The sequence below is a fragment of the Rhinopithecus roxellana genome, chromosome 3, assembly GCF_007565055.1.
Source record: "Rhinopithecus roxellana isolate Shanxi Qingling chromosome 3, ASM756505v1, whole genome shotgun sequence".
Classification (NCBI taxonomy): domain Eukaryota; kingdom Metazoa; phylum Chordata; class Mammalia; order Primates; family Cercopithecidae; genus Rhinopithecus; species Rhinopithecus roxellana.
Genome location: NC_044551.1, coordinates 57345916 through 57370745, shown reverse-complemented (window position 1 = coordinate 57370745; position 24830 = coordinate 57345916). Strand labels below are relative to the sequence as shown.

Genomic DNA, 24830 nt, shown 5'->3' with positions numbered 1-24830 from the left:
TTCATGCTTATTTTAAGTATTTGGTAGAAAAAAAATCTTTGTAAATCTTTGATGTTTTCTTGCAATTCTTTTGATTGTGATCGATGATTTAATTATCTATAAAGATACTCTTATAGTCTGGTTTGGTGTTTTATATTTGCTTGTTTGTTTAAGACAGGGTCTCGCCCAGTTGCTCAGGCTGCAGTGCTGTGGCACGACCATGGCTCACTGCAGCCTTGACCTCCCAGGCTCAAGTGACCCTCCCGTCTCAGACTTCTGAGTAGCTGGGAGTACAGTGCATGCCAACAAGCCCAACTAATTTTTTTATTTTTGTTCTTTGTAGAGACTGGGTCTTGGTGCGTTGCCAGGGCTAGTCTCAAACTCCTGGGATAAAGCAATCCTCCTGCCCTGGCCTCCCAAAGCACTGGATTACAAGTGTAAGCTACTGCATCTGCCTCCTGCTTTGTTTTTTGCTTAACATTATGACATAGCCCTTTAAAAGAATATCTTAAACAAAATCATTATGTAGAATGAAGGTAAAATAAGAATGGGTAACTGCCATTTGGAAAGCCCAGCCATAAAAGACTATGAATTAGAAAGCCTAAGGTCATAGTATTGTCACTGACCATGTTAGTAAACTTTATTTTTTTTATTTTTGAGACGGAGTCTCATTCTGTTGCCCAGGCTGGAGTGCAGTGGCATGATCTTGGCTCACTGCAGCCTCTGCCTCCCGGATTCAAGTGATTCTCCTGCCTCAGCGTCCTGAGTAACTGGGACTACAGGCACATGCCACCCCACCCAGTTAATTTTTGTATTTTTTAGTAGAGATGGGGTTTTGCCATGTTGGCCAGGCTGATCTTGAACTCCTGTTCTCAAGTGATCCACCCACCTCAGCATCCAAAGTGCTGGGGTTATAGGCATGAGCCACTGCGCTTGGTTAGTAAACTTTAATTAGTCTTTAACAGGAAAAAAAAAAAATGAGATTTATTTATTAGTTTCTGTGGACAAGGTAGTAAATACACAGAAGAAACCAAGACAGCTGAATTAAGCATGTTGCACAAGAGCATACAGCTAAATTACCAGGGGAGTTAGGACTCCAATCTCAAACTACTGACATTTCTGATTTTCTTTCCAATATACTATACTGCCTCTCTCCAATTACAAGCCATGTAGTATGATAAGTTTTCTGAACCAGACCAGGGCATTCATCTGGAATGCTAGGAAATTATTTAGGGCAGTGGGTCTCAATTCTAGTGGTGGTGAACAAGAACCAGGCATAGTGTTCCTTTACAGTTCTAACATTCTGTGACTCTGCAATCTTCAGAAAGGTTATTGAATTTTTCTTTTTCTTTTAAATGGACTTCACACAAGAAAGAATTTGGGGCAAGTCCCTAGAGTAAGTGAAAGCAAGTTTATTAGGGAAGTAAAGGAATAAAACAATGGCAATTCCATGGGCACAGTGGACAATTTTTGTCTTCTTGCAGCTCCCAATCCTATCAGTTTCCTTCACAAATTTTGGCGTATATTACTCAATACACATTGGTCTACAGTTTCTTCTCAGAGGCTTGCACACAATTCCTATGATAATTAGGAAAGAATGTATGTATATAGTCCATAAGCAAAAGCCGTACCTTTTTGTCATTTGTAATTATGTTTCTCAATGGTAATTATTAATTTCTCATTACATTACTTTTTATTTCATTTCTAGCTTCTTTAAAAATTATTTATGTTGGCTGCTGTATTTGCTACAGAGCCCTGAAACTGCTGAAATCTAACCTGCCAATGCATTCTGGACAGTCCTGTTGGCCCATAATTTTTCATTTTTTAGGCTTCTTGACTGTCTAATGCTTTAACACTTATAATAATTGTAGCTACCAATGATTGGGGACTTATGTAAGATCCATGTGTTCAACACTTTGTAAACATTTCTTAATTTAGTCTTACCAACAACCTTATAGTAATACATTTTACATTTCATTTTTTTGGAAGAGAGAACTAAGCCCCAGAAAGGGTAATTAATTCACCTAAATGATTCCTTTGTCAGTGCTATGCAGTGTCTGCCCCAAAAGCCCACAGTTTACACCAACTTAACTATGTTGCTTCTCATTATGGACCTCCACAGCATAACGAAATCATGAGCTAAGCAGAGGATGGAGCATACTGGTTAAGAGCACAGCTTCTTAAGCCTCATGGCCAAGGTCTGATTTCAAGCTTCACCACTTACTAGTTTGGTGACCCCAGACAAAGTATCTAACTTCCATATGTAAAATGGCAATAATAAAGTAAGCACCTTACAGGCTGCCGTGAACACTGAGTGAATAATATATCCAAAGGGACTGGAGCAGTACCTGGCACATAGTAGACACTATGTAAATGTTTATTGTTTTTGTTACCACTGCTGTTATTATCTATTATTATTGCCATTCTTTGACTCCCATGTAAAAATATTTCTGAAGTCAGTCCTTTAGAGGTGGCATACCATTTAAGAAGGTTTATTCATTTTCATTCATCAATATCAATCTTATGACTTTTGACAGATATTAGTCTAATAACATTAAGGAGAAAATATTCTCCTAAACTTTAACTCCAGCTGACTTTAGAACAAACATGTAAGAGTTACCAGGCCTGGCTACACACTTGGATTAACTGGAGTGCTTATACAAATTGTCTGGTCACTTGAGTCCAGGAGTTCAAGGCTGCAGTGAGCTCTGATCACACCACTACACTCCAGCCTAGAATCAAACAAACAAACAAAAAAAACCTGTCTGGGGCCTATCCCAGATTTATAACACTCACAATGTCTCCAGAATTTGTAAAAAATCTCCCCTAGTGATTCTGATGCAGCTGGTCCACAGATGAACATTTGAGAACCACTGCACTACACATTTCTTTAAGGCATAAAGAAACCAATCCAGAGATTAAAATATCCATCTCTTCCCTAAATATGTTCCTAAGGTAAAGCTCTATCCTCTATCAAAAGGCTAGAAATATAAACCCCCATGCTCTGGGACCCTTATAAAGGTGAAGCCATTACATTCTCAGTATTTATTACTATCTAATAGACAGGAAACGTCTGGCACTTGGTATGACAATAGTTACTATTAGGTGCCAACCAAGCAGTCAAAGATTTTTGACTTCTCAAGTGTGTAGTTCCAAACTAATAAAATCTAAGTGTTACTAAAAAGCAAAATATCCTAACACAAAGACTGGTCACTTAAAATAAAGGAACATTTTCCTATAATTTCATGTGTGCTGAGATGAGCACTACTCTTTGACTCATAAATGTCTGTAGTGGCTGCAAAGGCTTTTTGCTCTGGAACACTGCTTTATTTTCTTTCTTCCTTAGGCTTAACCCCAATAATAAACGTATTCACCTAATATAGGTAAGATGATAGCACTGCATCAAGGAGATGGCACAGAATTCTCCAGAGCTTGCTGGTAGAGCAAAACTCAGCAATTAGCATCTGAGTAAGAAGAGAATCTTAAACATGTCACAACATACACTATTCCCCAAACTATTACTGATTAGTTTAAAGGCTAACTCAAAACTTCTGGCTTCAACATTTCGCATAATGATTTGGGACCTATATAACTAATGAATTAACTGAAAGAGAGCACAACTCTTCCTCATCAAACTCAGCAAGTCTGTGGCATCTAGTTTTCATTGAATTTCCACCATTTGAGGATAAATTGATTGTCTTGCACATATACTTAGTTTATTCAAAATAACACGAAGAAAACTGGATTTTCAGGGCACGTTGCTCATTAATAAGTACAAAAACCTCACACACACAGGCATCCCAAATGAAATCTATTGTCTTTGTCATTAATACACCTCTAGTCTGTGACTGTCATTACTTCTATGGACCAAAATGGACACTAGCAGTCTGAAGGTCTTGGCATAGCTTTGTGCTACTTGGATGTTATTTATGTACCAAGAAGATGTGATTTATTGTCTAATGTTTCTTTACTCAGATTGGCTCTAGACAACACTGTGAGGTAGGTCAATATTATCTTTAGTGCTACACATTTTACCTAAGCAGCCCTTGCTTTCATGCGGCTTTCTCTTTTCAGAGCCCACTGAGCTTTTTCAAACAATGCCTTGTGCCTTTTACTTTTCTTGATCCAGCTCTGCCATGTAAACTTAATTGCCCTTTGTCCTACTTAGGCAAGACCTAATGGACTAATCTCATCGTTTCTGTCAAATTATGATAATAATGGTGGATACATAATAAATTATGCCTCCTAGAACACATACTCACTTTTGGAACCCCAGGAAAAACTAGAGAAGTGAATAATGTGGAAATTCCAAAGAAGGTTAGAGAAAACATTAATTTCTCTAGAAGCTGTCAAGACCTGCAAGTAGTATCTACCTCTTCTCTTTCAAGGTTGGCTTGACTCAAGAATTCCAACAAAATCATCTGTGGTAAGCAGAATAATACTTCCCTCCCTCCCCTCAAAGAGGCCCATATCTTAATATCTTGAACCTGTGAATCTATTATGTTAAATGGCAGTGGAGAATTGAGACTGCAAATGGAATTAAGGCTGCTAATTAGTTGACATTAAAATAAGGAGATTATCATGGATGAAGTGGGTGGGTCCAAGTGTAATCACAGGGTCCTTAAATGAGGAAAAAGAAGACTGAAGAGTCAGAAGCAAAGACATGACACTGTGAGAAAGACTCAACCGGCTATTGCTGGCTTTGAATATGGAAATTGTGCATGAGCCCAGGTTCAGGCTCTACACGCCAGAAAAGGCAAGAAAACAGACTCTAACCTGGAGCCTGCAGCAAGAAATGCAGTCTTGCTAACACCTTGATTTTAGTCCAATGACAACCATTTCCTACTTCTTACCTACAGAACTATAATAAATGTGTGTGTTTTAAACAACTTAATTTGTGTTAATTTGTGACAGTGGCAATAGCAAATGAACATACTATCAAAGTACATAGAGAGTGCTAGTCCCTTCATTTCCTTAAAATACATGCTTGGCACTTATCCCATTGGATTGTGCTGCTCCTTTATAGAAGCTGCCTCATTTGTATTTCCTATGGATTAGACAACCTAAATAGACTATCCATTGTTGTGGCTACAGATAAAAGGGAAAAAATTCAGCAACCAGAAACAACTTAATGTACAATGCAAAAATATCTTTAAATGTTTTAATTGGACAAAAAAAGGTACAATTAGCGACAAGAAGTCATTGACTGGTGTGACCTTGTTCCAATCACTTTTATTGATGAATAAAAGGATGATTTATCAAACCCAAGTTAAGAAACTCTGCTAAACATCAATGTATATGAATGGTTCACTGCAACCTACTAGCTAACATCATTTCACTCCTCTCTACCAGCACCTCAATCCACACTGAAGCACAATACCTGCTACCGATTTTATCCTGAATTTAGGGGAAATGCCTATTTTCAGAAAACTGCATATGCTACCTGAAACTTAAAACCAGAATACATGATGTGTCTAACCCTAACCCTTAAAAATAAGTTATTCCAAGCATTAACCCACAGTAGTTGTTTTATTCCCTCTGGACAAACATACAATAAATGTCCCTGAAAAGCAGTTTAGCAAAAGCATTGACAGATTCTTAGCTAGAGACAGATTAATAGCAAGAGAAAGCCTTATTACGATTCTCTAAACCCTTTCTCATAAAGCACAAAATATTTTACGTTTTTGGTTATCAAACGACTGAAAATACACCAATCCATATTCTACCCCAGTAAATGAAGTTCTTTGATGGAAAACATTATTTTGATTGTTTTGCTCCAGAAGGGAATGTGGTGCCCTCTGGTGTTGAAAAACAAGATGATCCATTTTACCGTTATAAACCAGCACTTCAGAGAGGATCACAAAAGCACAGAATTTAAGAGCTATTTAGCATATTTCAGGACAGCACAGATACGTAATTATTTTTTAGTAGAAAGTTTTAGGCCAGGTGCAGTGCCTCACGCCTGTAATCCCAGCACTTTGGGAGGCTGAGGTGGCTGAGTCGCTTGAGTCCAGGAATTCAAGACCAGCCTGTATAGCAAGACCATATCTCTACTAAAAATACAAAATAATTTAGCTGGGCTTGGTGGTGTGTGCTTGTAGGGGGGCTAATTGGGGGGCTAACTGGGGGGCTAAGGTGAGAGGATCCCTTCAGCTAAGGAGGCAGAAGTTGCAGTGAGCTGAGATCACACCACTCCAACCTGGGTGAGAGAGTGAGACCTCGTCTAAAAAAAAAAAAAAAAAAAAAAAAAGGAATAATAATAGAAAGTTTTGGTCACGGATTATTATTCAATTTTTTTCTGATAGATTATTTAAAAAGCATTATTTTGAAATTGAGCCTCTTAGGTAAAATAATACTTGGCTACATGATGTGTTGGAGATTTTCCCTCTAGCTTTACAAGGAGAACAAAGGTGAGTGATCTAAGATTCTGCACCAAAGTAATGAATAAAAAGGGTATAATATTAGGGTAATGACTTACAATGATTTTTTAATGTTGTACCAAATACTGGAGACATAAAATAGAACAGAAAATAACATCTGCAATAATACTGCCCAGCTTAACAAGTAAAACATAACTAATAGCATTCCAGATTACATTCTCCTTCCCCTTCATAGATAACAACTCCCTCAAATTCGGCATTTTATTTTATTTTATTTTATTTTATTTTTGAGACGGGGTATTGTTCTATCATCCACGATGGGATGCAATGGTACCATCATGACTTACTGCAGTCTGAACCTCCTGGGCTGAAGCGATCTTCCCGCCTCATCCTCTCCAGTAGCTGGGACTACAGGCTTGCAAAACAACGCCCGGCTAAGTACACATTTTTTGTAGAGATGGGGGTCTCACTATGTTGCTCCAGCTGACCTTGAACTCCTGGGCTCAAAGCAGTCCTCTTGAATCAACCTCCCAAAGGCTAGGATTTCAGGCAAGAGCCACCATGCCTCGCCAAATTTGGCCTTTCAATGATTGATGCTTAAATATATTTTTCAGTTTTCAGCCCTCTGACACTATTATATTGCTTCTAAGATTAAATATAAACTTTAAAATATTACTTTGTAAAAAGGAATCCCAGGTGATAATTACAGTTGGTATGCTGAGCCAAGGAGAGGATTCTAGGTACCACCCCAGTTTGGGGGCACATGGAGGCTGATATTGTGAGGTCTCCACATGTGAGAAGAGTAGGTAAGATTTGTATCTCCACATGGGACAAGTTTTAAGGAGGTTTAAACAGTACAAGGAAGCACTGCCAGCAAGTGACTATGGTTTTAAAAATGGGTAAGGGCAGACATGGAGCAATGAGAGAGAAAATCAGGTTGGCAGTGTGTATCTTGGTTGACATGGTAAATAAAGCCAACTGTGCAGATTTAGAATGTAAAAAAGACAGGCTTACCTATGCATAAGGCCAAAAGAGTTGAAGGCATCACCTAGTTCTATTCATCAAACACAGCTAGCACTAAGCTCAGACCAAAATTGTTAATTCCAGTTTTCTGTGTGTGTTACTACTCTGAGACTAGCTGATGATTCTGATTTTTTCCCCTAACAAGCTGGTTTTACGTAAAACTTAGTATCTTATTCCTTTTGGGTTGCTAGTAACAGAATACCCAAGACTGGGTAATTTATTAAGACCAAAAAATGATTTTCTCACAGTTTGGGAGGCTGGCAGCCCAAGGTCAAGGGACCAGCATTTGGTGTGGTGAGGGCCTTCTTGCTGCATCCTCACATGGCAGAAGGTGGAAGGGTAAGAGAGCAAGCTAGCCGAATGCTGCATGCAGCCTGTTTCAAAAGGGCTTTAATTCCATTAATGAGGAAGGAGTCCTCATGCCTAATCACCTTTTAAAGGCCCCATCTCTGAATACTATCACATAGGCAACATATGCATTTTGGAGGTGACACGTTCAAACCATAGCACTTGGGAAAGACAGCATGCATGCATCTTTGCTGTTCTCCTACCTCCCAACTGACATTTTCCCCCAGTGCCTGAGGAGGTCAGTGCTCCTTTCTCAGACCTTTCCTATACTCCACTGACCTAGTCGCTCATGTAAATCAGGTAATGCAAGTAAAATACCTCCCACTGTACCCAGCATACAGTAAAGCTCATTAAATATTAACCTGCTATCATCATCTCACCACTAAAATTTCTCCCTCCCATTCTCTCTTTCCCCATTGCTTGTAATCAAAACTCTCATTCTCTCAATAGCAGGGTAAGAAAAGCTGTATGAATGAACTAAACATTACTTGGACATAAATATTTATACCATTTTACTAGGTGCCAGGACCTATATTAGGTGTTAGACAGCATAGGATCAAAATATTTTCTCTCTCCCAGTATGGTTCTTTACCTACCCTTCTCTGCCTGGCAACCACTGAAATCAGCTGTCTTTCCCTCTATAACATCCGTCAGAATTCTCTTTGCTGCTGTTAATAAGTCTTTTGTCAAGGACTCTTATCACCTCAAGTCTAAACCTCTTTTAATTCCTTTGTGTTGACCTCTCTTCCTTTCAATAGTTTTTGACCCTGGAATAACTTGAGATACAAATATGTACACACACACACACACACACAGCCCAGCCTAGACCAACTGAAGAAAATCTTATAGAGCCAATCATGCTTGCTCCTTTGTGACTACTTTAGAATTCTCAGCTGCATCTCAAGGTCTTGGCCAAAGCAATCACATATTAAGTAAACTGTGGTCCAAAATTCTCTATGATATGACATTTCTGCAAATACCCAAGCAAATGATTACTGAAATTCATGTGTCTTCCCCCATCTACTTCCATTTCCAGGAAGGGACGATATTTCATTCATTGTTGTATCCTCAGTACTTGGCACAGTTTCTGGCAAAGAGTAAACTACCAACTGATCATTAGTTACATGAAGGAAAGGATGAATGAAGAATAAAGATATATGATAGTAAAATGTTTTCTGAATCATCAAAAAAAGATAAAATATGTGGGAGAAAAACTTTCTTTCTTGAAAGGCTGTGGAGTAATGGTTAAGGGCACAAACTTTGGGACACAGGTCTATGATCACATATTAGGTTTGTAGGCCTAGAGAAGTTATTTAACCACTCTGAGACTCAGTTTATCCATCTATAAAATAGGGATAATAGAAATTATCTCTAAAATTGTGTCAAATTGAATGAAATAATGCACTCAGAAAAATAACTGGCATCTAGAAAGGTGAGGCAGGCAGAATAATGACTCCCCAAAGATGTCCATGTCCTAGTCTAAGATCCTGTGTATATACTACCTTACATGGGAAAGGGAACTTTGCAGCTATGATTAAGTTAAGAACCCTCAGATGGGAAAATTACTTTGGATTATTCAAGTAGACCCAATGTAATCACAAGGGTCCTTAAAAGGGTCAGAGAGAAGATGAGATGAAAGAAAGGAGTTGTAGTGATGCCATATGGCTGGAAGGGGGCCACAAGCCAAGAAATGACGGTAGGCTCTAGAAGCTGGAAAAAGAAAGGAACAGATTCTACTATAGAGCCTCCAGAAGACATATTGCCCTGTCAACATATTGATATCAGCCCATAAGGCCCATTTTCAGACTTGTGACCTCCAGAACTATAAGATGATAAAACTGTGTTACTTTAACCAATGTTTATAGTGATTTGTTACAGCAGCAACAGAAAATTAATATAAGGGATATGTAAGCGTGACAATTATTTTTCCTCTCTGTTACAAAACATTCCCAAGTTAACATCAACAGTGATAACTCATGTTGATAGTATGTATTCTTCTAATAAAGAATGGCATTTTATCTGTGTAGTCTTCCTCCCCAAAATTCATGTGCAGAGAAGAGATAATATAGCATGTTTGTCTTCACTTATAAGGCTGGCCCTTGTGTCATCCAGAAACTTGAAATTTGGGAGAGCTCCCATCATCCTAATTGATAATAGTGACTCTCCGTGCCTAAACAGTACAATGTGATTTATGCTTAACATCTGTTTTCCTTCCAGAAGTTTGGAATTTTGGTATGTGCCAGATAGAGGATACCTATGTGACCAGTTCCCAGTAAAAACCTTAGCTACTGAGTCTATAATGACCTTCCTAGTGCACAGCATTTCACACCTGTTGTCATAACTTACTGTTGGGGGAATTCAGCACATTCTGTGTAACTCCATGGGGCTAAAACTCTTGGAAGCTTGTACCTGGTTTCCTCCAGATTTCACCCGATGCACCCCTCCCTTTGCTGATGTTGGTTTATATCCTTTTGTTGTAATAAAACATAGCTGGAAGTATGACTTTCTGCTTAGTTCTATGAGTCCTCTTAGTGAATCATCAAATACGGGAGTAGTTTTGGGAACCCATGACACAACGATAAGACCAGTCTAATCATGGGGAAAATATCAGGCAAATCTCAGTTGAAGGGTCTTTTACAAAATACCCAACTAGTACTCCTCAAAACTGCCAAGATCATCAAAAACAGAGAAAGTCTGAGAAAATGTCGGAACTAATGAGGCATGACAACTAATTGTGAGGTGGTATCCTGAAACAACGAAAAAAAGAATATTAGGTAAAAACTAAAGAAATCTGAATATAGTATAAATAATAATAATGTATTGATATTGGTTCATAAATTGTGACAAATGTATCATACTAATGTAAGATATTAACAATCCAGGAGACTATGGGTGGAGCATTTGGGAACTCCCTGTACTATCTTCAAATCTTTTCTATAAATCCAAAACTATCCTAAAATAAAAAAGACTCTTTAAAAAATACTTGAGCATCTATTATGTACAAAGTACTGTGCTAAGCATCAAAAAATTAGATCTACATAATTACTTCAGGTAAAGGCATTATCAATCATTAGTTATTTTGTTCCATACCTGCTCATTTAGCTGTATGCTAGCAGAAAGGCCAAATTAAGATATTTAGTTTTATTTATTTAACTTGACTGCACATTTGTATCTTATTATTCTAGATGATGACTTCCTAGAAGGTAGAATAAAATTAGAATTATCAACTTATTGAGCATGTCCTACGTATTTTTACAATCATAAAATAAAGAAACAAACTTACACTGAAATAATAATTTGACAGAAAGTAGAGTCAGTAATACCTATCTGTTTCAATATATGACCAAAGGTCACAATGTTCTTTTACTCTATTGATTGTCTTCTTTACTAAATGACTATTTTGTGACTTTCTATGTTTAATAAAACCAAAAGAAATGTATTATAAACTCAAAATTGTCACATTTTCATTACTGCAGCCTTTCATTTCAATAACCATTAATTTTCTCCTTGAGGAAGAGAAGAATGAATGGGGAATAATTCTCCAATATTTCCACTGAATAGATAATCAAATATATATTGGGAGTGTGATTTGTATAAGATTTTAAGATGATGATCAAGAGATGAAATATTAAATGGGCTCCTTTAAAAACTGTAAAAATTTCAAAATGACCCCTATATGCAGATCCATGAAAATGAAACTTAGTGCCTTTGTGGAAGATATGTCTTTGCTAGATAAAACCAAATAAGCAGGTCTTCAATACAACTTATTGGCTTCTATTATCTCCAGTGTCTAAATCATACCTTTTTAATAATACAAGTCACCTTAATTCATTTAGCTCACTGAAAATAATGTTATAGAATTATTGTAGATGACTCAGAGATTTATTACAAACCATAATATATGGTCAATTATTTTAAATTTTCAAGTACAATACTCCACAGACACATAAGGCAAAACTCCTTCTTTCCACAACAGCATCCTCTGGCCTTAAAAAGACATCTTCTTTTATTCATATTAAATAGGCCCAAAGGTAAGAAATGCAAATACAGTAGAATGAAATGCTGTTTAAATAGAATTATTTAGAAATACTAAGAAATACTAAGCAACTATACTAATGGTAACTTTAGTTTCTCTCAATTCAGTGAAAAAATGTTTTGCTCTAGGATTAATTTTTTTTTTTTTTTTTTTTTATTAACTTTAAGTTCTAGGGTCCATGTGCATACGTGCTTGTTACATAATGTATACTTATGCCATGTTGGTGTGCTCACCATCACGCGTCAGCACCCTCAATTCATCATTTATATCATGTATACCCCAATGCAATCCCTCCCTCCTCCCCCCTCCCCATGATAGACCCCAGTGTGTGATGTTCCCCTTCCCGAGTCCAAGTGATCTCATTGTTCAGTTCCCACCTATGAGTGAGAACATGCGGTGTTTGGTTTTCTCTTCTTGTGATAGTTTGCTAAGAATGATGGTTTCCAGCTGCATCCATGTCCCTACAAAGGACGCAAACTCATCCTTTTTGATGGCTGCATAGTATTCCATGGTGTATATGTGCCACATTTTCTTAATCCAGTCTGTCACAGATGGACATTTGGGTTGATTCCAAGTCTTTGCTATTGTGAATAGTGCCGCAATAAACATACGTGTGCATGTGTCTTTGTAGTAGACTAATTTATAATCCTTTGGGTATATACCCAGTAGTGGGATGGCTGGGTCATATGGTACATCTAGTTCTAGATCCTTGAGGAATTGCCATACTGTTTTCCATAATGGTTGAACTAGTTTACAATCCCACCAACAGTGTAAAAGTGTTCCTATTTCTCCACATCCTCTCCAACACCTGTTGTTTCCTGACTTCTTAATGATTGCCATTCTTAGACCTAATACCATCAAAACCCTAGAAGAAAATCTAGGTAGTACCATTCAGGACATAGGCATGGGCAAGGACTTCATGTCTAAAACACCAAAAGCAACGGCAGCAAAAGCAAAAATTGACAAATGGGATCTAATTAAACTAAAGAGCTTTTGCACAGCAAAAGAAACTACCATCAGAGTGAACAGGCAACCTACAGAATGGGAGAAAATTTTTGCAACCTACTCATCTGACAAAGGGCTAATATCCAGAATCTACAAAGAACTCAAACAAATATACGAGAAAAAAACAAACAACCCCATCAAAAAGTGGGGAAAGGATATGAACAGACATTTCTCAAAAGAAGATATTCATACAGCCAACAGACACATGAAAAAATGCTCATCATCACTGGCCATCAGAGAAATGCAAATCAAAACCACAATGAGATACCATCTCACACCAGTTAGATAGGATTAAATTTTTTATTAATTTTCTCAAAATGCTGATATATTGGCAATATCCTAATTACACTAATAACTTAGATAAACTAGATGGACCAAATGAAGTTGCAAAACAAATTAGAAAAAGTTTTAACTGCATTAAAATAAAAATACCACATAATAAAACTTATAGTATATAGCTAATGCAGTAAAGGAAATTTATAGCATTAAATGACAAGGTAAGAAAAAAATCTCAAATCAATAATAGAAGTTTCTATCATAAAAATATTATAAAAGAAGGACAAATAAATTCAAAGCAAAGGAAGAGAGAATATATGTAAATATATACATATTTATATATAAACAAATTTCGAAAACAGTAAAACAATTTTAAAAACAAAAACTGAAAAAGTTGTTTCCTTGAAAATATCAATAAACTTAACAAACCTCTAGCAAGACTGAAAAAAAAGGAGAGATGCCATCATTATCAGGATTGAAAAGAGGTTATCATTACAGACCCAATAGACATTAAAATAATAACAAATAAGGAATACTATGAACAATGTTACAGATGTAACTTTGACAACTTGGATAATTCTTCAAAAACAACATCAAAATTTGCCCAATATGAAGTAGATAACCTGGATTGTTATCTGTAATTATTAGATAAATTATCTGTAATTATTAGATAAACTGCATTCATAGTTAAATGCCTTTCAACAAAGAAATCTCCAGGCTCAGGTAGTTTCACTATGAAACATATAAGTAAAAAAATGTTATCCTCGGCCAGGTGCGGTGGCTCATGCCTGTAATCCCAGCACTTTGGGAGGCTGAGGCAGGTGGATCACGAGGTCAGGAGATCGAGACCATCGTTGCCAACATGGTGAAACCCCATCTCTACTAAAAATACAAAAAAAAAAAAAAAAAATTAGCTGGATGTGGTGGCGTGCGCTTGTAGTCCCAGCTACTCAGGAGGGACTTGAAGGAGGTAGGAGAATCACTTGAACCTGGGAGGCGGAGGTTGCAGTAAGCCGAGATCATGCCACTGCACTCCAGTCTGGCAACAGAGCGAGACTCTATCTCAATTAAAAAAAAAAAAGTTATCCTCATTATTTTCCAGAAAACACAAAAAAAGACAACTAACTCATTTCATAAGGCTATAATACTCTGGTACCAAAATCAGACAAAGATATTACAAAGAGACATTTTCAGACTAATATTCTTCATCAACAAAGGCATAAAAAAATCCTCAAAAATGATTAGCAAATAGTATCTAGTAATACACATAATAATATAGCATAACAAAGTGTAGTTTATGGTGGGAATGCAAGACTGTCTCAATATTTGATAGCAAATTATATTAACATTGAAAACACATGATCATATCAACTCATACAGAAAAAGCATTCTACAAAATTCAACATCCATTCATGAGAATACTATCAGCAAACTAGAAATGAAAGAAAATGTCCTCAACCTGAAAAAGAGCATACAACTAACATTATATTCAATGGTGAATGCATGCTTTCCTGCTAATATCAGGAAAAAGACAAGGATTTGTGCTCTCAACATTTTCATTCAGCATTACACTATAATGAAGAATTGGAAACTATAATTTAATAAAACATTAGCATTTAGCAACAGCATTAAAAAGAATAGGAATAAATCTGACAAAAGACATCAAGAACATATACTGTTAATAAATCTGACAAAAGACATCAAGAACGTATACTGTTAATAAATCTGACAAAAGACATCAAGAACACAAGATACAAAGTCAAAACAAAAATAGTGTTTTTAAACATTAGCAATATATAACTGTAAGTCAAAAAAGTTTTAAATAACAATAACTCCTCTCAAAAGAAAAAATACTTGGTACAAATCTAACTAAACATGCACAGGTTCCGAATGCTGGAAACTGCAAAATGCTGATGAAAGAAATCAAAGACTTAAATAAAAAGACATAAAAAGAAAGACAATGTTCACATATTACGAGAGTCAACATAGTAAAGATTTCAACTCTCCCCAGGTTTATCTATAACTTCAATATAATTGCAATCAAAATCCCAACATGATGTTTTATAAATATAAACAGACTGATTTTAAGTTCTATATGGAAAGTCAAAAACTTAAAATAGCTAAACCATTTTGAAAAAGAGTAATAAAGTCACAGGAAAAAAGGGGTACTAACAAAAGCACAGACAAAAAGATGAACTGTACAGAAGAGTCCAGAAATACACTCACACATTTTCAGACAACTGATTTTTGACAAAGCTGCAAATGCATTTCAATGCAGGAAGGACATTGTTTTCAACAACTGGTGCTGAAACAATTGAGCATCTCTATGTAAAATAATAAACCCCTTAAGCCTCACAACTTATTAAAATTAATTTTAAATGAATCTTAATTCTCAACGTAAAACTTAAAACTACAAAATTTTTTGAAAAACCATAGGAGAAAATCTTCATAACCTAGCATGAGGCAGAGTTCTTAATATAACACCAAAAGCATAATCTATTAAAACGTTTTTTGAGAAATAGGACATCATAAAAACTAAACAGGTTGGCTCTACAGGAAAAATAATTAAGGGAATAAAAAGAAAAGCTACAGACTGAGAGAAAATATTTACAAATCACATATCCATTGAAAGACTTGTATCCAAAATATATAAAGAACTCTTAAAAGGAAGAAAATAACCCAATTAAAAACTGAGTAAAAGATTGTATTTTTTGAGACAGGCTGGAGTGCAGCGGTATAATCATAGCTCACTATAGCCTTGGTATCCTGGGCTCAAGCAATCCTCTCATCTCAGCCTCCCAAGTAGCTAGGACTACAGGCACACACCACCACGCCCAGCTAATTTTTTTGATTTTTTTTTGTAGAGATAAGGTCTTGCGATGCTGCCCAGGCTGGTCTTGAACTTCTGAACTCAAGCAATCCTCCTGCCTTGGCCTCTCAAAATGCTGGGATTATAGACATGAGCTGCCAAACCAACCCAAAAGATTTGAAGACACTTAACTAAAGAATACATAAAAAATGGAAAATAAGCACATATGTTCAGCATCCTTAAGGAAAAGCAAATTAAAATCATGATGTGATACAAATGTCTATATATTTGAATGACTAAAATTTTAAAATATTGAGAATACCAGTGCTTGCTTTCAAGGATGCACAGCAAATGGAACTCTTTGCTGCTTGGAATGCAAAATGGTACAGCCATTCTGGAAAACAATTTGACAATTTCTCATATAAGTAAATATATACTTACCATATGATCCAGCAATCCCACTCCTGAGTATTTACCCTAGAGAAATAAAAAATTAGGTTCACACAAAAATATGCACATGAATATCTGTAAAAGTTCTACTCATAATTGTCAAAACCTAGAACAACCTGCTTGTCCTTCAGCAGCTGAATGGATAAATTGTGGTTCATTCATACAATGGAATACTACTGAGCAATGAAAAACAACAAACTATAAATACATGCAATCTCATAGGCAATTTTACTGAGTAAAAGAGGCCAGTCTCAAGGTTGTATACTATAGGATTCTATATTTTAACAATATATTAATATTGTACAATATTATCAAAAAGAAAAAACAAAAATAATGGAGAACACATCAGTGGTTTTCAGGGATTAGGAATTGGATGAGCATGTGATTATAAAGGTACACAGCACAAGGGAGTTTTGGGAGTGATAAAAATGTTCTGTATGCCCATTCTGTTGGTCATTATATATAAACCTTTACATGTGTTTAAGTCATAAAGCTGTATGTAGAGAATAATTTTATCGCATGATAATTTAAAAAATAAAAATGAAAAACAAAAGGACTATGCTGGATAAAAAAGAAGTTTGCTGGTTAAATGTGGTTCAGTGCTATGTCTTTCCCCAAAGTAGATGCTCAATTAACTTTCGCTAAACAAAAACCCTGAAAACTGGCTGTAATGTCTGCTTCAATATCAATCTCATTTACATCCCTAAGATTCAAATATTTAAATAACTTTTTGTACTGTCATTAATACTTTCTGTCATGGTATAGATCACTGAAAGATGTCTAGCTTACAAACATTTATTAAAAACCTCAAGTGAAAGTTAGAAATCCAGATATATCAACCAATTATTCTAAACTTTTAAAAAACTATCATTAATAATAGTAACTTTACATATGTTTATCCTCATTTTAAAAAAGGCAAGATTGATCCATATTGAAGTCATTACTCGAAGACACAGTATCCCAAACAAGCATTTAACAAGTGTTCACACAATCTTTATTAAATATGGAATGAAACTGCACACCTATGCCATTAATTTATCTCAGATATTTACTCTTTCTAGGATTTGCCTTTTTGTTTGAATTAGCAAAACAGACTTAAAAATTGTGATTATTCTGGTTCTAACTGCGATGTATACTTACATCACTAACACAAAATTTCTGTGCTGCTATACACTTCAAAATTTTCTGTGCTAAATAAACACTGGGTATTTGTTTGCCTGTAGCTTCTGTGCTACCAAACTCAGTAGGATCTTGCCATGTCACTTCCTACACTGCCCTGTGACAACAGGTCTAAGCCTCATTAATTCTGATCAATTAGCTAAGCTATATCATATGTGTGTGAATGAATACAATAACTTCATCTATACAAAAAAAAAATCACTTTAACTTTGTACTTGCTTTGCTCTAAACTGTGTACATGAGTATTCCTATGATGGAAAATGATCAATCGTGTAGCTGAGGTTTTCAAAACTACCTAGCCTAAGAATTAAACACATTTTTAAATTGCAAAGATGTTATTTGCATATATTTACAGTATGAAATATAATTTTCATACTTCTTTTACATTTCTATTTGCTACAGAATTATTTTAGAGCCCTCCACATTACATTAATCATTTTGAAAATATTCTTTCTGAATATTCACTTAACTTATGACCATCTCCAATTTACCTATATATAAGTCAAGTCTCAATGAAAAATTTGAATTTTGCAGTTTCAGTTAAGTTAAACTATGAAGTATGTTATAATGATGCTAAAACACATTCATTTTTTACATTCTGTAATATGTACTTTGATGTCACATTACACTATCACTTGTAAACAAACCAAACTGAAATGCATTTTAGCAACCAAAAATATAATAAAAAATTACCTATAGAAATAATTATACTATATAACTGAAAGATGACAAAAACACTCAATCTGAAGCATTCAATGTGGTAATTTCATTATATTGAGTCAAAACTAGAATCATAAGCCATAAGTTTAGTTAACTATTTTTTTAAATTTTTTATTATAATTTAAGTTTTAGGGTACATGTGCACAACGTGCAGGTGGGACTGTAAACTAGTTCAACCATTGTGGAAGACAGTGTGGTGATTCCTCAAGGATCTAGAACTAGAAATACTATTTGACCCAGTTAACTATTTTTAAAAGAAAAAACTAATATATCAAGTTGCAGCTTTCTATATTTTAGCATGTTAATATACAACACACTGATTAATAAGGACACTATTATGAATAAGTAGATAATAAAGTCAGTTTGCAAAAAAAAAAAAGTTTATTCAGAAACATATTGGTTCAAACTTTCAAATGTTCATGAGCATCTCATCCATTGGCTTTAATTGCTTTCTTTCCACAGCACCTAACATTTACTGTTCAGTTCCTTCACACATCCTACTCTGGAGCATATTACTACGGGTACTGAAGTAGATCAAATCATAGAGAAGCATAGTCTCCTACAAAATTACAATAAGGGTAAATTACCCTTTAGATAATTTTCACAATTTAGCACAGTTAATCATAATTAGATCGTGTGAGCCCATGATTAAGGCTCCTTGAAATATCCACTTAAGCTATTATAAATGTGATGAAAAGTGAATGACTTTGTCACCTGATTGAATTTACTTAGAGAAACATTTTTTCAACCCAAAATAAAAAAAAACAAAACATTTTTAACCCAAAATAAAACCACTGCAAAACAACCCTAACATGTAAAACATTTAAAATATAGTAAAAAACAATCCAGTGTTAATTAGAGATTAATATCCCTGTAAAATATTAGCAGAATTGGGAAAAAGAGGTTTTTTCTAAACATGCATGAAGCATAGAAACTGGGTTATACATGCCAATTATAATACAGCTGCATGATTATTGAGTGCACTTAGAGAGAAACAGCATTTCCAGAATTATTAAAACCAAGTTTTTATTATACAGATGTTGAAAGTTAGCTCCACTCCCCAAACTCCAGTATTTACAATACAGATTTTTTAGTAAACTCTTTTGAAAAATATTACCTGTTTCTGTAGCCATCTTTCACGCCTTCGTTGTTTCCTTCTTAGATTCTTCAACTTGCTCCTTTCTCTCTTATTGAGCCTCTGATTAATGCTGCCCAATGAAAAACTGGGTGAGTGCAGGAAGTCCAGAGGGGAGAGGTGCTCTTCCTGGTCTGAGGCCTCCAGCATACTCCTGCCAGCTGAGGGCAGGTCCATTAGGAAAGTCAGATTGTTAGTATTAGTATGGTCAGAGTACACTGAAGAAGCTTCTAGACCACATTGAAATTCTCCTCCTCTTTGTGTCTGGGTCTCATGGGGGGCCACTGAAAATCTTTGCAGCAGCATACTAGGATCAAAACTGGATGGATTCTGAAAGGAACAGCTATTTTTACTAGATTGCAAAGGCAAGCCTGAAAGGTCAATAGGCTGCGTTTCATTTAGTCTGGAATAGGCAGTAGTCTTACTATGTATTTCATATAAAGTGGGCAATAAAGTCAGTTTCTCACTGATGTTCAGATCCAAACTATGTGATTTTCTATGAAAAGCTCTTGTAGTGCATCTGCCAGTCACAAGCTGGGGAACAAAAAGCTGGTATTTTGGTTCTGATGCTTTGGAGAGCAGTTTTTCATTCTTCATCTCAAAATATGTTGATCGCACCTCCAGGCAGAGTGCTTCTGTTAATCTTCCAGGGTCATTATTATTTCGGGCCATGTTTAAAAGCCTGTGATTTCTGTTTTTAGAGCCACCACCTGTCAGCAGAGCTTCCTTGTCACAACCTGACTGAACTCTAGGATGTGACAAGTATTTCAGTGATGGTCTCATTAGTCCGCCTGCCTGTGCTGGCTGATAATCGGTCCGGCTCTTGGAGAGATGTACAGCTGCAAGCTGGCCACAGGAACATTTTGGAGTGCTGACAAAATTAAAGCCCCCTAAACGGGCCCCACAGAAAGGGCAATTCAGTTTTCCAACTGTCCACTGGGCCTACAGGTAACAAAGAAAAATAAAGACAGTGCTTTCATTATAAAGAAACCGAAGATAATTTTTTTTTTCTTTACAGCCGGCCACATGAAAGTTTTCTATGCCACAGAAAGGCTAGCTTTCTGTTTTCTGATTAGTAGACTGAACAGCAAATAAAACAAGCCTTCCAATAAATAAAGATAAGCAGCGCCAAAGTTCTAGAATGATAACACATTGCAAATCATGCCCAAGCAAACAATATTCCTAAGAATTCTAAATGAGAGTCTCTTGAACAATAGGTTAAATATGGATACAGTGTGAACTAAAGAAAAATATGCTATGGAACCAGGAAGCGAATCAGTGGACAGAGCTTAATTTGCAAGTAAAATCTCACAGAAAAGTGTCTGTTTTGATACACTTCTTGCATACCAAGCACTGTGGGAGGGAACGTTACCCAACCAACAGAATAAAGCTCCTCCTGGCTTTTTACATACAACCAAAAGATATTGATTGCATACATCAGACAGTGTATTTTCTATGCTTAGATTGGAAATTAATAATGAACTGTCTTAAAATTATCTTTTCAACTGAGATAGTGAAATATCTGCAGTGTCCTAATATATTTTAAGTTCAGGACACTTATAAACAGTGCATTGGCATTCTCCTAGAAAATTGTTACAGTGTGAGAAGGGATATCCAATGTTATTTTTTAACAAAAAATTAAGCTGCTCAGTGGAGAAATGTAATTATATATTTCCAAAGTCCTACTACTTATAATTTTCTAAGACAGGAGTTTTGAATTGTAAAAAATAACTATACATACAAGGTCAGTTCTTGCTCTTATAATGTTTCATTAAGGATCCTTTAAAGTGTAGAATTTTCATTTTGATTATACCAATGAGGGTCATTAATTATCCTATTTATTTTGCATGTTTGTGCATTTATGTGTATATATATAGATATGAATAACACATACAGAATATTCCATTTATTGAACAGGACCTATTCTTGGTGCTGGGAAATACAAATGAACAAAAATATAAAGTCCCTGACTTCATGGTGCTTATATTCTAGGGTGGGAGCTAGGCAACTAACAAGTTAAATAAGCTATATGTGTATGTAGGTAAATATGTATATGTGCATGTATAATATATATATATTTATGTCACACATATGCTTCTATATATTTAAAAGTAACATATATTACATGTGTGTATATGTGTGTGTAAAATACAGATAGGTATATAAAGCAGAGAAAGGAGAAAAGAAGTGTGAAGAGGGGTAATGGGAGTGAGGAACAGTAAGAGGTTGGCCAAGCAATGCATCTAAGAAAAATAGCTCTAAAAGGAGGACAAAAACATTCTGAAGGTTGTATATTCTTAATTTTACTCAGAAACTAAGAACTTACTTTTTGGATCAGGCAGTTTATCCATTCTGGGAGGGCTTCTATATTCATGTGCCACACATGGCAAATATTTTGAGCATCAACTGAATCATCTGTATCCTGTTAAATAAAAATAAATGATATTACTAATTACCAGTTCAGAATTTATTTCACAGGTTTCATATTTAAGTAAAACTCAAAAATACAAAGTCTATTTTAGTTAGAAAGAAAATATACACTGCCTTCCCTTCCTAACTCCCATAATAAAAAAACAAGCCCACAAAAAAGATCTTTTAAGAATTTCTTCAGAGAATAAGTACCCGTGATTTAAGACAAAGCCCTTCCATCTCACTGAGGTCATCAAATGAAATTTAAAATTTAGCAGTCAGTTACTGAATGAACACATCTAGTGCCTTTTTCTGCATGTGAGACAAAATAGTGTCTTTCATGGCAACTTTCTCCAGCCCTAAATCTCTATTCTATCTGAATTCTACTAACGACAGAATAAAGTTGCCACATTCTCTATCAAGATGCTAGATGAATGTGCAGAAAGATTGGGGAGGAGAATGATGGGATTCAGGACACACTACCCCAAAATAGGCCTCCTTGGCATACTGAAAAACAGCAGAGGCAGGAAAGTCTCACTAACCTTTCCCCTGCCCTTTTCCCCTGAAGCAGGTCAATAACCTAGGAGAGATTTTCTGACCTCGCATAAAGTATATCCTAAGACTCATGTGAGAGATGTTAAAACTGTCCTTATAAACTTTATAAATTAACCAAGGAAGAATAGAGGGACAAACAAAAATAAGCCAAGCTTGCAGCACATTGAGCATTAATCCCCAGGTCTGCTTGCTCTCTGACCTGCTTCCTCATGGCTATTTGGTGCCTACTGCCCCAAATCCCACAGATCCTAGATTACAGTTTCCCTTAACTGCTCTATAGGTAACAACTTGAACATTATGAAACTCAAAGTTTCCCTTTGAGATATTCCTCTACTTTCCCCTTCAAGATATTCCTCTAGGTCCTGGATACCAATGAAACTATTAACACCAGCTAGTCTGAAAAACCCCATTGATGCCAGCTGCTCTGAATGAAGGATACCACCAGAAGCTGACTCACCAAAGAATGTAGTTTCCACATCCTGATGATTTCATCCCTCATTCCCCAACCAATCAGCCACCCCAATTTTCCAGTTCCTCACTCCCCATGGTCTCTTTAAAAATCCCAGCCCAGAACTCCTCAGGGAGATGAAGGATTTGAGGGTCTCTTCCCATCTCCTCACTGGACACCTTGCAATCATGACATTCTTTCTCTGCTGCAAATCCTGCTACTCAGTGTATTGGTCTGTTACTACACAGTGGGCATATGAAACCGTTAGTCGTATAACAGTGCCATCTCCTACACCAGGAGAAAGGTATCTTCAAAACTTCATTTGAAATTGGCCCTCTTAAGTAAGTTTACCAATTCATCTAATAAACTGGGCGAGAAGAGGTGTACTTCAGTGCAAGTCTGTACATGGATAAGCATATTACCTTTTGAGAGGTAAATTCTTCAATTTTAGCAAGAGAAGAGAAACTTAAAGTCACATTCTATCTCCACTGTTCAGCAGCAAGCAAACTGCATGAAAACAAACACCCTAGAATGATTTTTTCATAAACCCACAACATAATACAAATATAAACTGATGTTATCAGATTTTCCCCCTCAAAAGAGAAATTCTGGCATGTTCAATCATTGATTCCAAACTTTAATTATTCTAAGAAATCTGTGGATGCCAATTTCTATAGAGAGTTTGAGAGAGAATATCAACACTCTGGTAAGTTAAAGGTTCTCTTTTAACTAGCACTGAAGAAAAGAGCCTGCATCAAGATCATGAACTCTGTGAAGAGCCACCTTAGAGGAATATTTCAAAAAATATCGTCCTTAGATCACTAGCATTAGACGTGAGCTGGGTTACTTACTAAAAATTTATACTCGTGGGCCACACCCAAGAGTGTCTATAAATAAATTCCTACTTATGATTTTCATATACACTAAAGAACCCAGAGACATCATTTTTTAGTGTTCAATTTTGTATGCTTCTGTCATCTGCCTTTTCTAAGTTCTAATAGTGATTTATTATACAATAACAGTTCAGTCGTGACTAGCTTTTCTCTCCAACTCATATATAAAATTTTTAAAGAACATTGGGAAACATATTGGAAGTGACTCAATAAAACTAAACAGTACAGCTTTATCTATTTTGCCCCAGAAACAAAATAAAGGTATGGATAAGTTTTTGAAAAAGTAGAATTAATTTTGCAAAACATCCATATTCATACACACTAGCTCCTTTCATTAGGAGCTGACAGTTATGAAGATTAGTATAACTCTAATGAATTCTTTAAAGCAATCTTATAGAGAATACAAACTGAAATTGACAAATAAAGTAACCTTTTCATTATCAGATCCAGAATTTTGCTCTGACTTTTCAAGATTATGTCTACATATAGAGGAAGGAAAGAAGGGTGGGAGCGACAGAGGGAGGGAGGAAATTTCTACACTGGTAGAAAGAACAATAGATTATCAATGTCAAAATAGTTAATGGCACTCAACCTATCAATATTTATTCAGTGATTACTAAATACAGTGTTGACCACACAAAGCAAGTAGAGACATACTTATCAATATGCCAGGGATTCTGTTGCATAAAGGTACTCCTATTATTTGTATTAATATTTTAATATTTCACTGTTCTATGTCTTATTTACTACGTACATTTCATTATTTCACTTAATCATATAAATTTATCATTTTTTAATCACACAGTATTGATCATAACACTAAAACACCACTACCCACTATAAATTTCGGAAATGCTTTATGAATACTCCTATGAGAATAAACACTGGAGTGACAGCTGTAGGTAGAAGAAAGTTTTTTTTTTTTTTTGAGATGGAGTCTCGCTCTGTCACCCAATGTACTTATTCTTCTTCTTTTCACTAAATGCGCTCACTATGCACAGGCACTGTCTTAAGAGTTTTTACTGTCTTACAGAGAAGAACACTGAAATAAGAGATCCCAAGCTTTCACATTGCCTCTTATGCCATATAAAATACTATAGTTTTTAGTGCAATAAACTTTCTTATATCTCCAGCCTGTGTATGTTTTAAGGCATGATACTGCTATTCTTCTCTAAGCTTATAAAA

The 24830-nt window shown here is 35.7% G+C and overlaps 1 protein-coding gene across 2 annotated transcripts in view; it reads right to left on the bottom strand.

Moving 5' to 3' along the window:
* RNF180 (ring finger protein 180) overlaps nt 1-24830 on the bottom strand; it is a 233701-nt gene that overhangs the window by 157331 nt on the left and 51540 nt on the right. Inside the window, exons 3-5 of one of the 2 annotated variants that reach the window (XM_030927936.1) lie at nt 21667-21762; nt 19323-20282; nt 16298-16333 (exon numbers count right to left, since the gene is read on the bottom strand). In XM_030927936.1, the coding sequence (XP_030783796.1) occupies nt 16298-16333; nt 19323-20282; nt 21667-21762 (1092 nt within the window). Of the gene's footprint in view, nt 1-16273; nt 16334-19322; nt 20283-21666; nt 21763-24830 lie in introns of those variants that run through there. The other variant, XM_030927937.1, reaches the window with a different exon arrangement.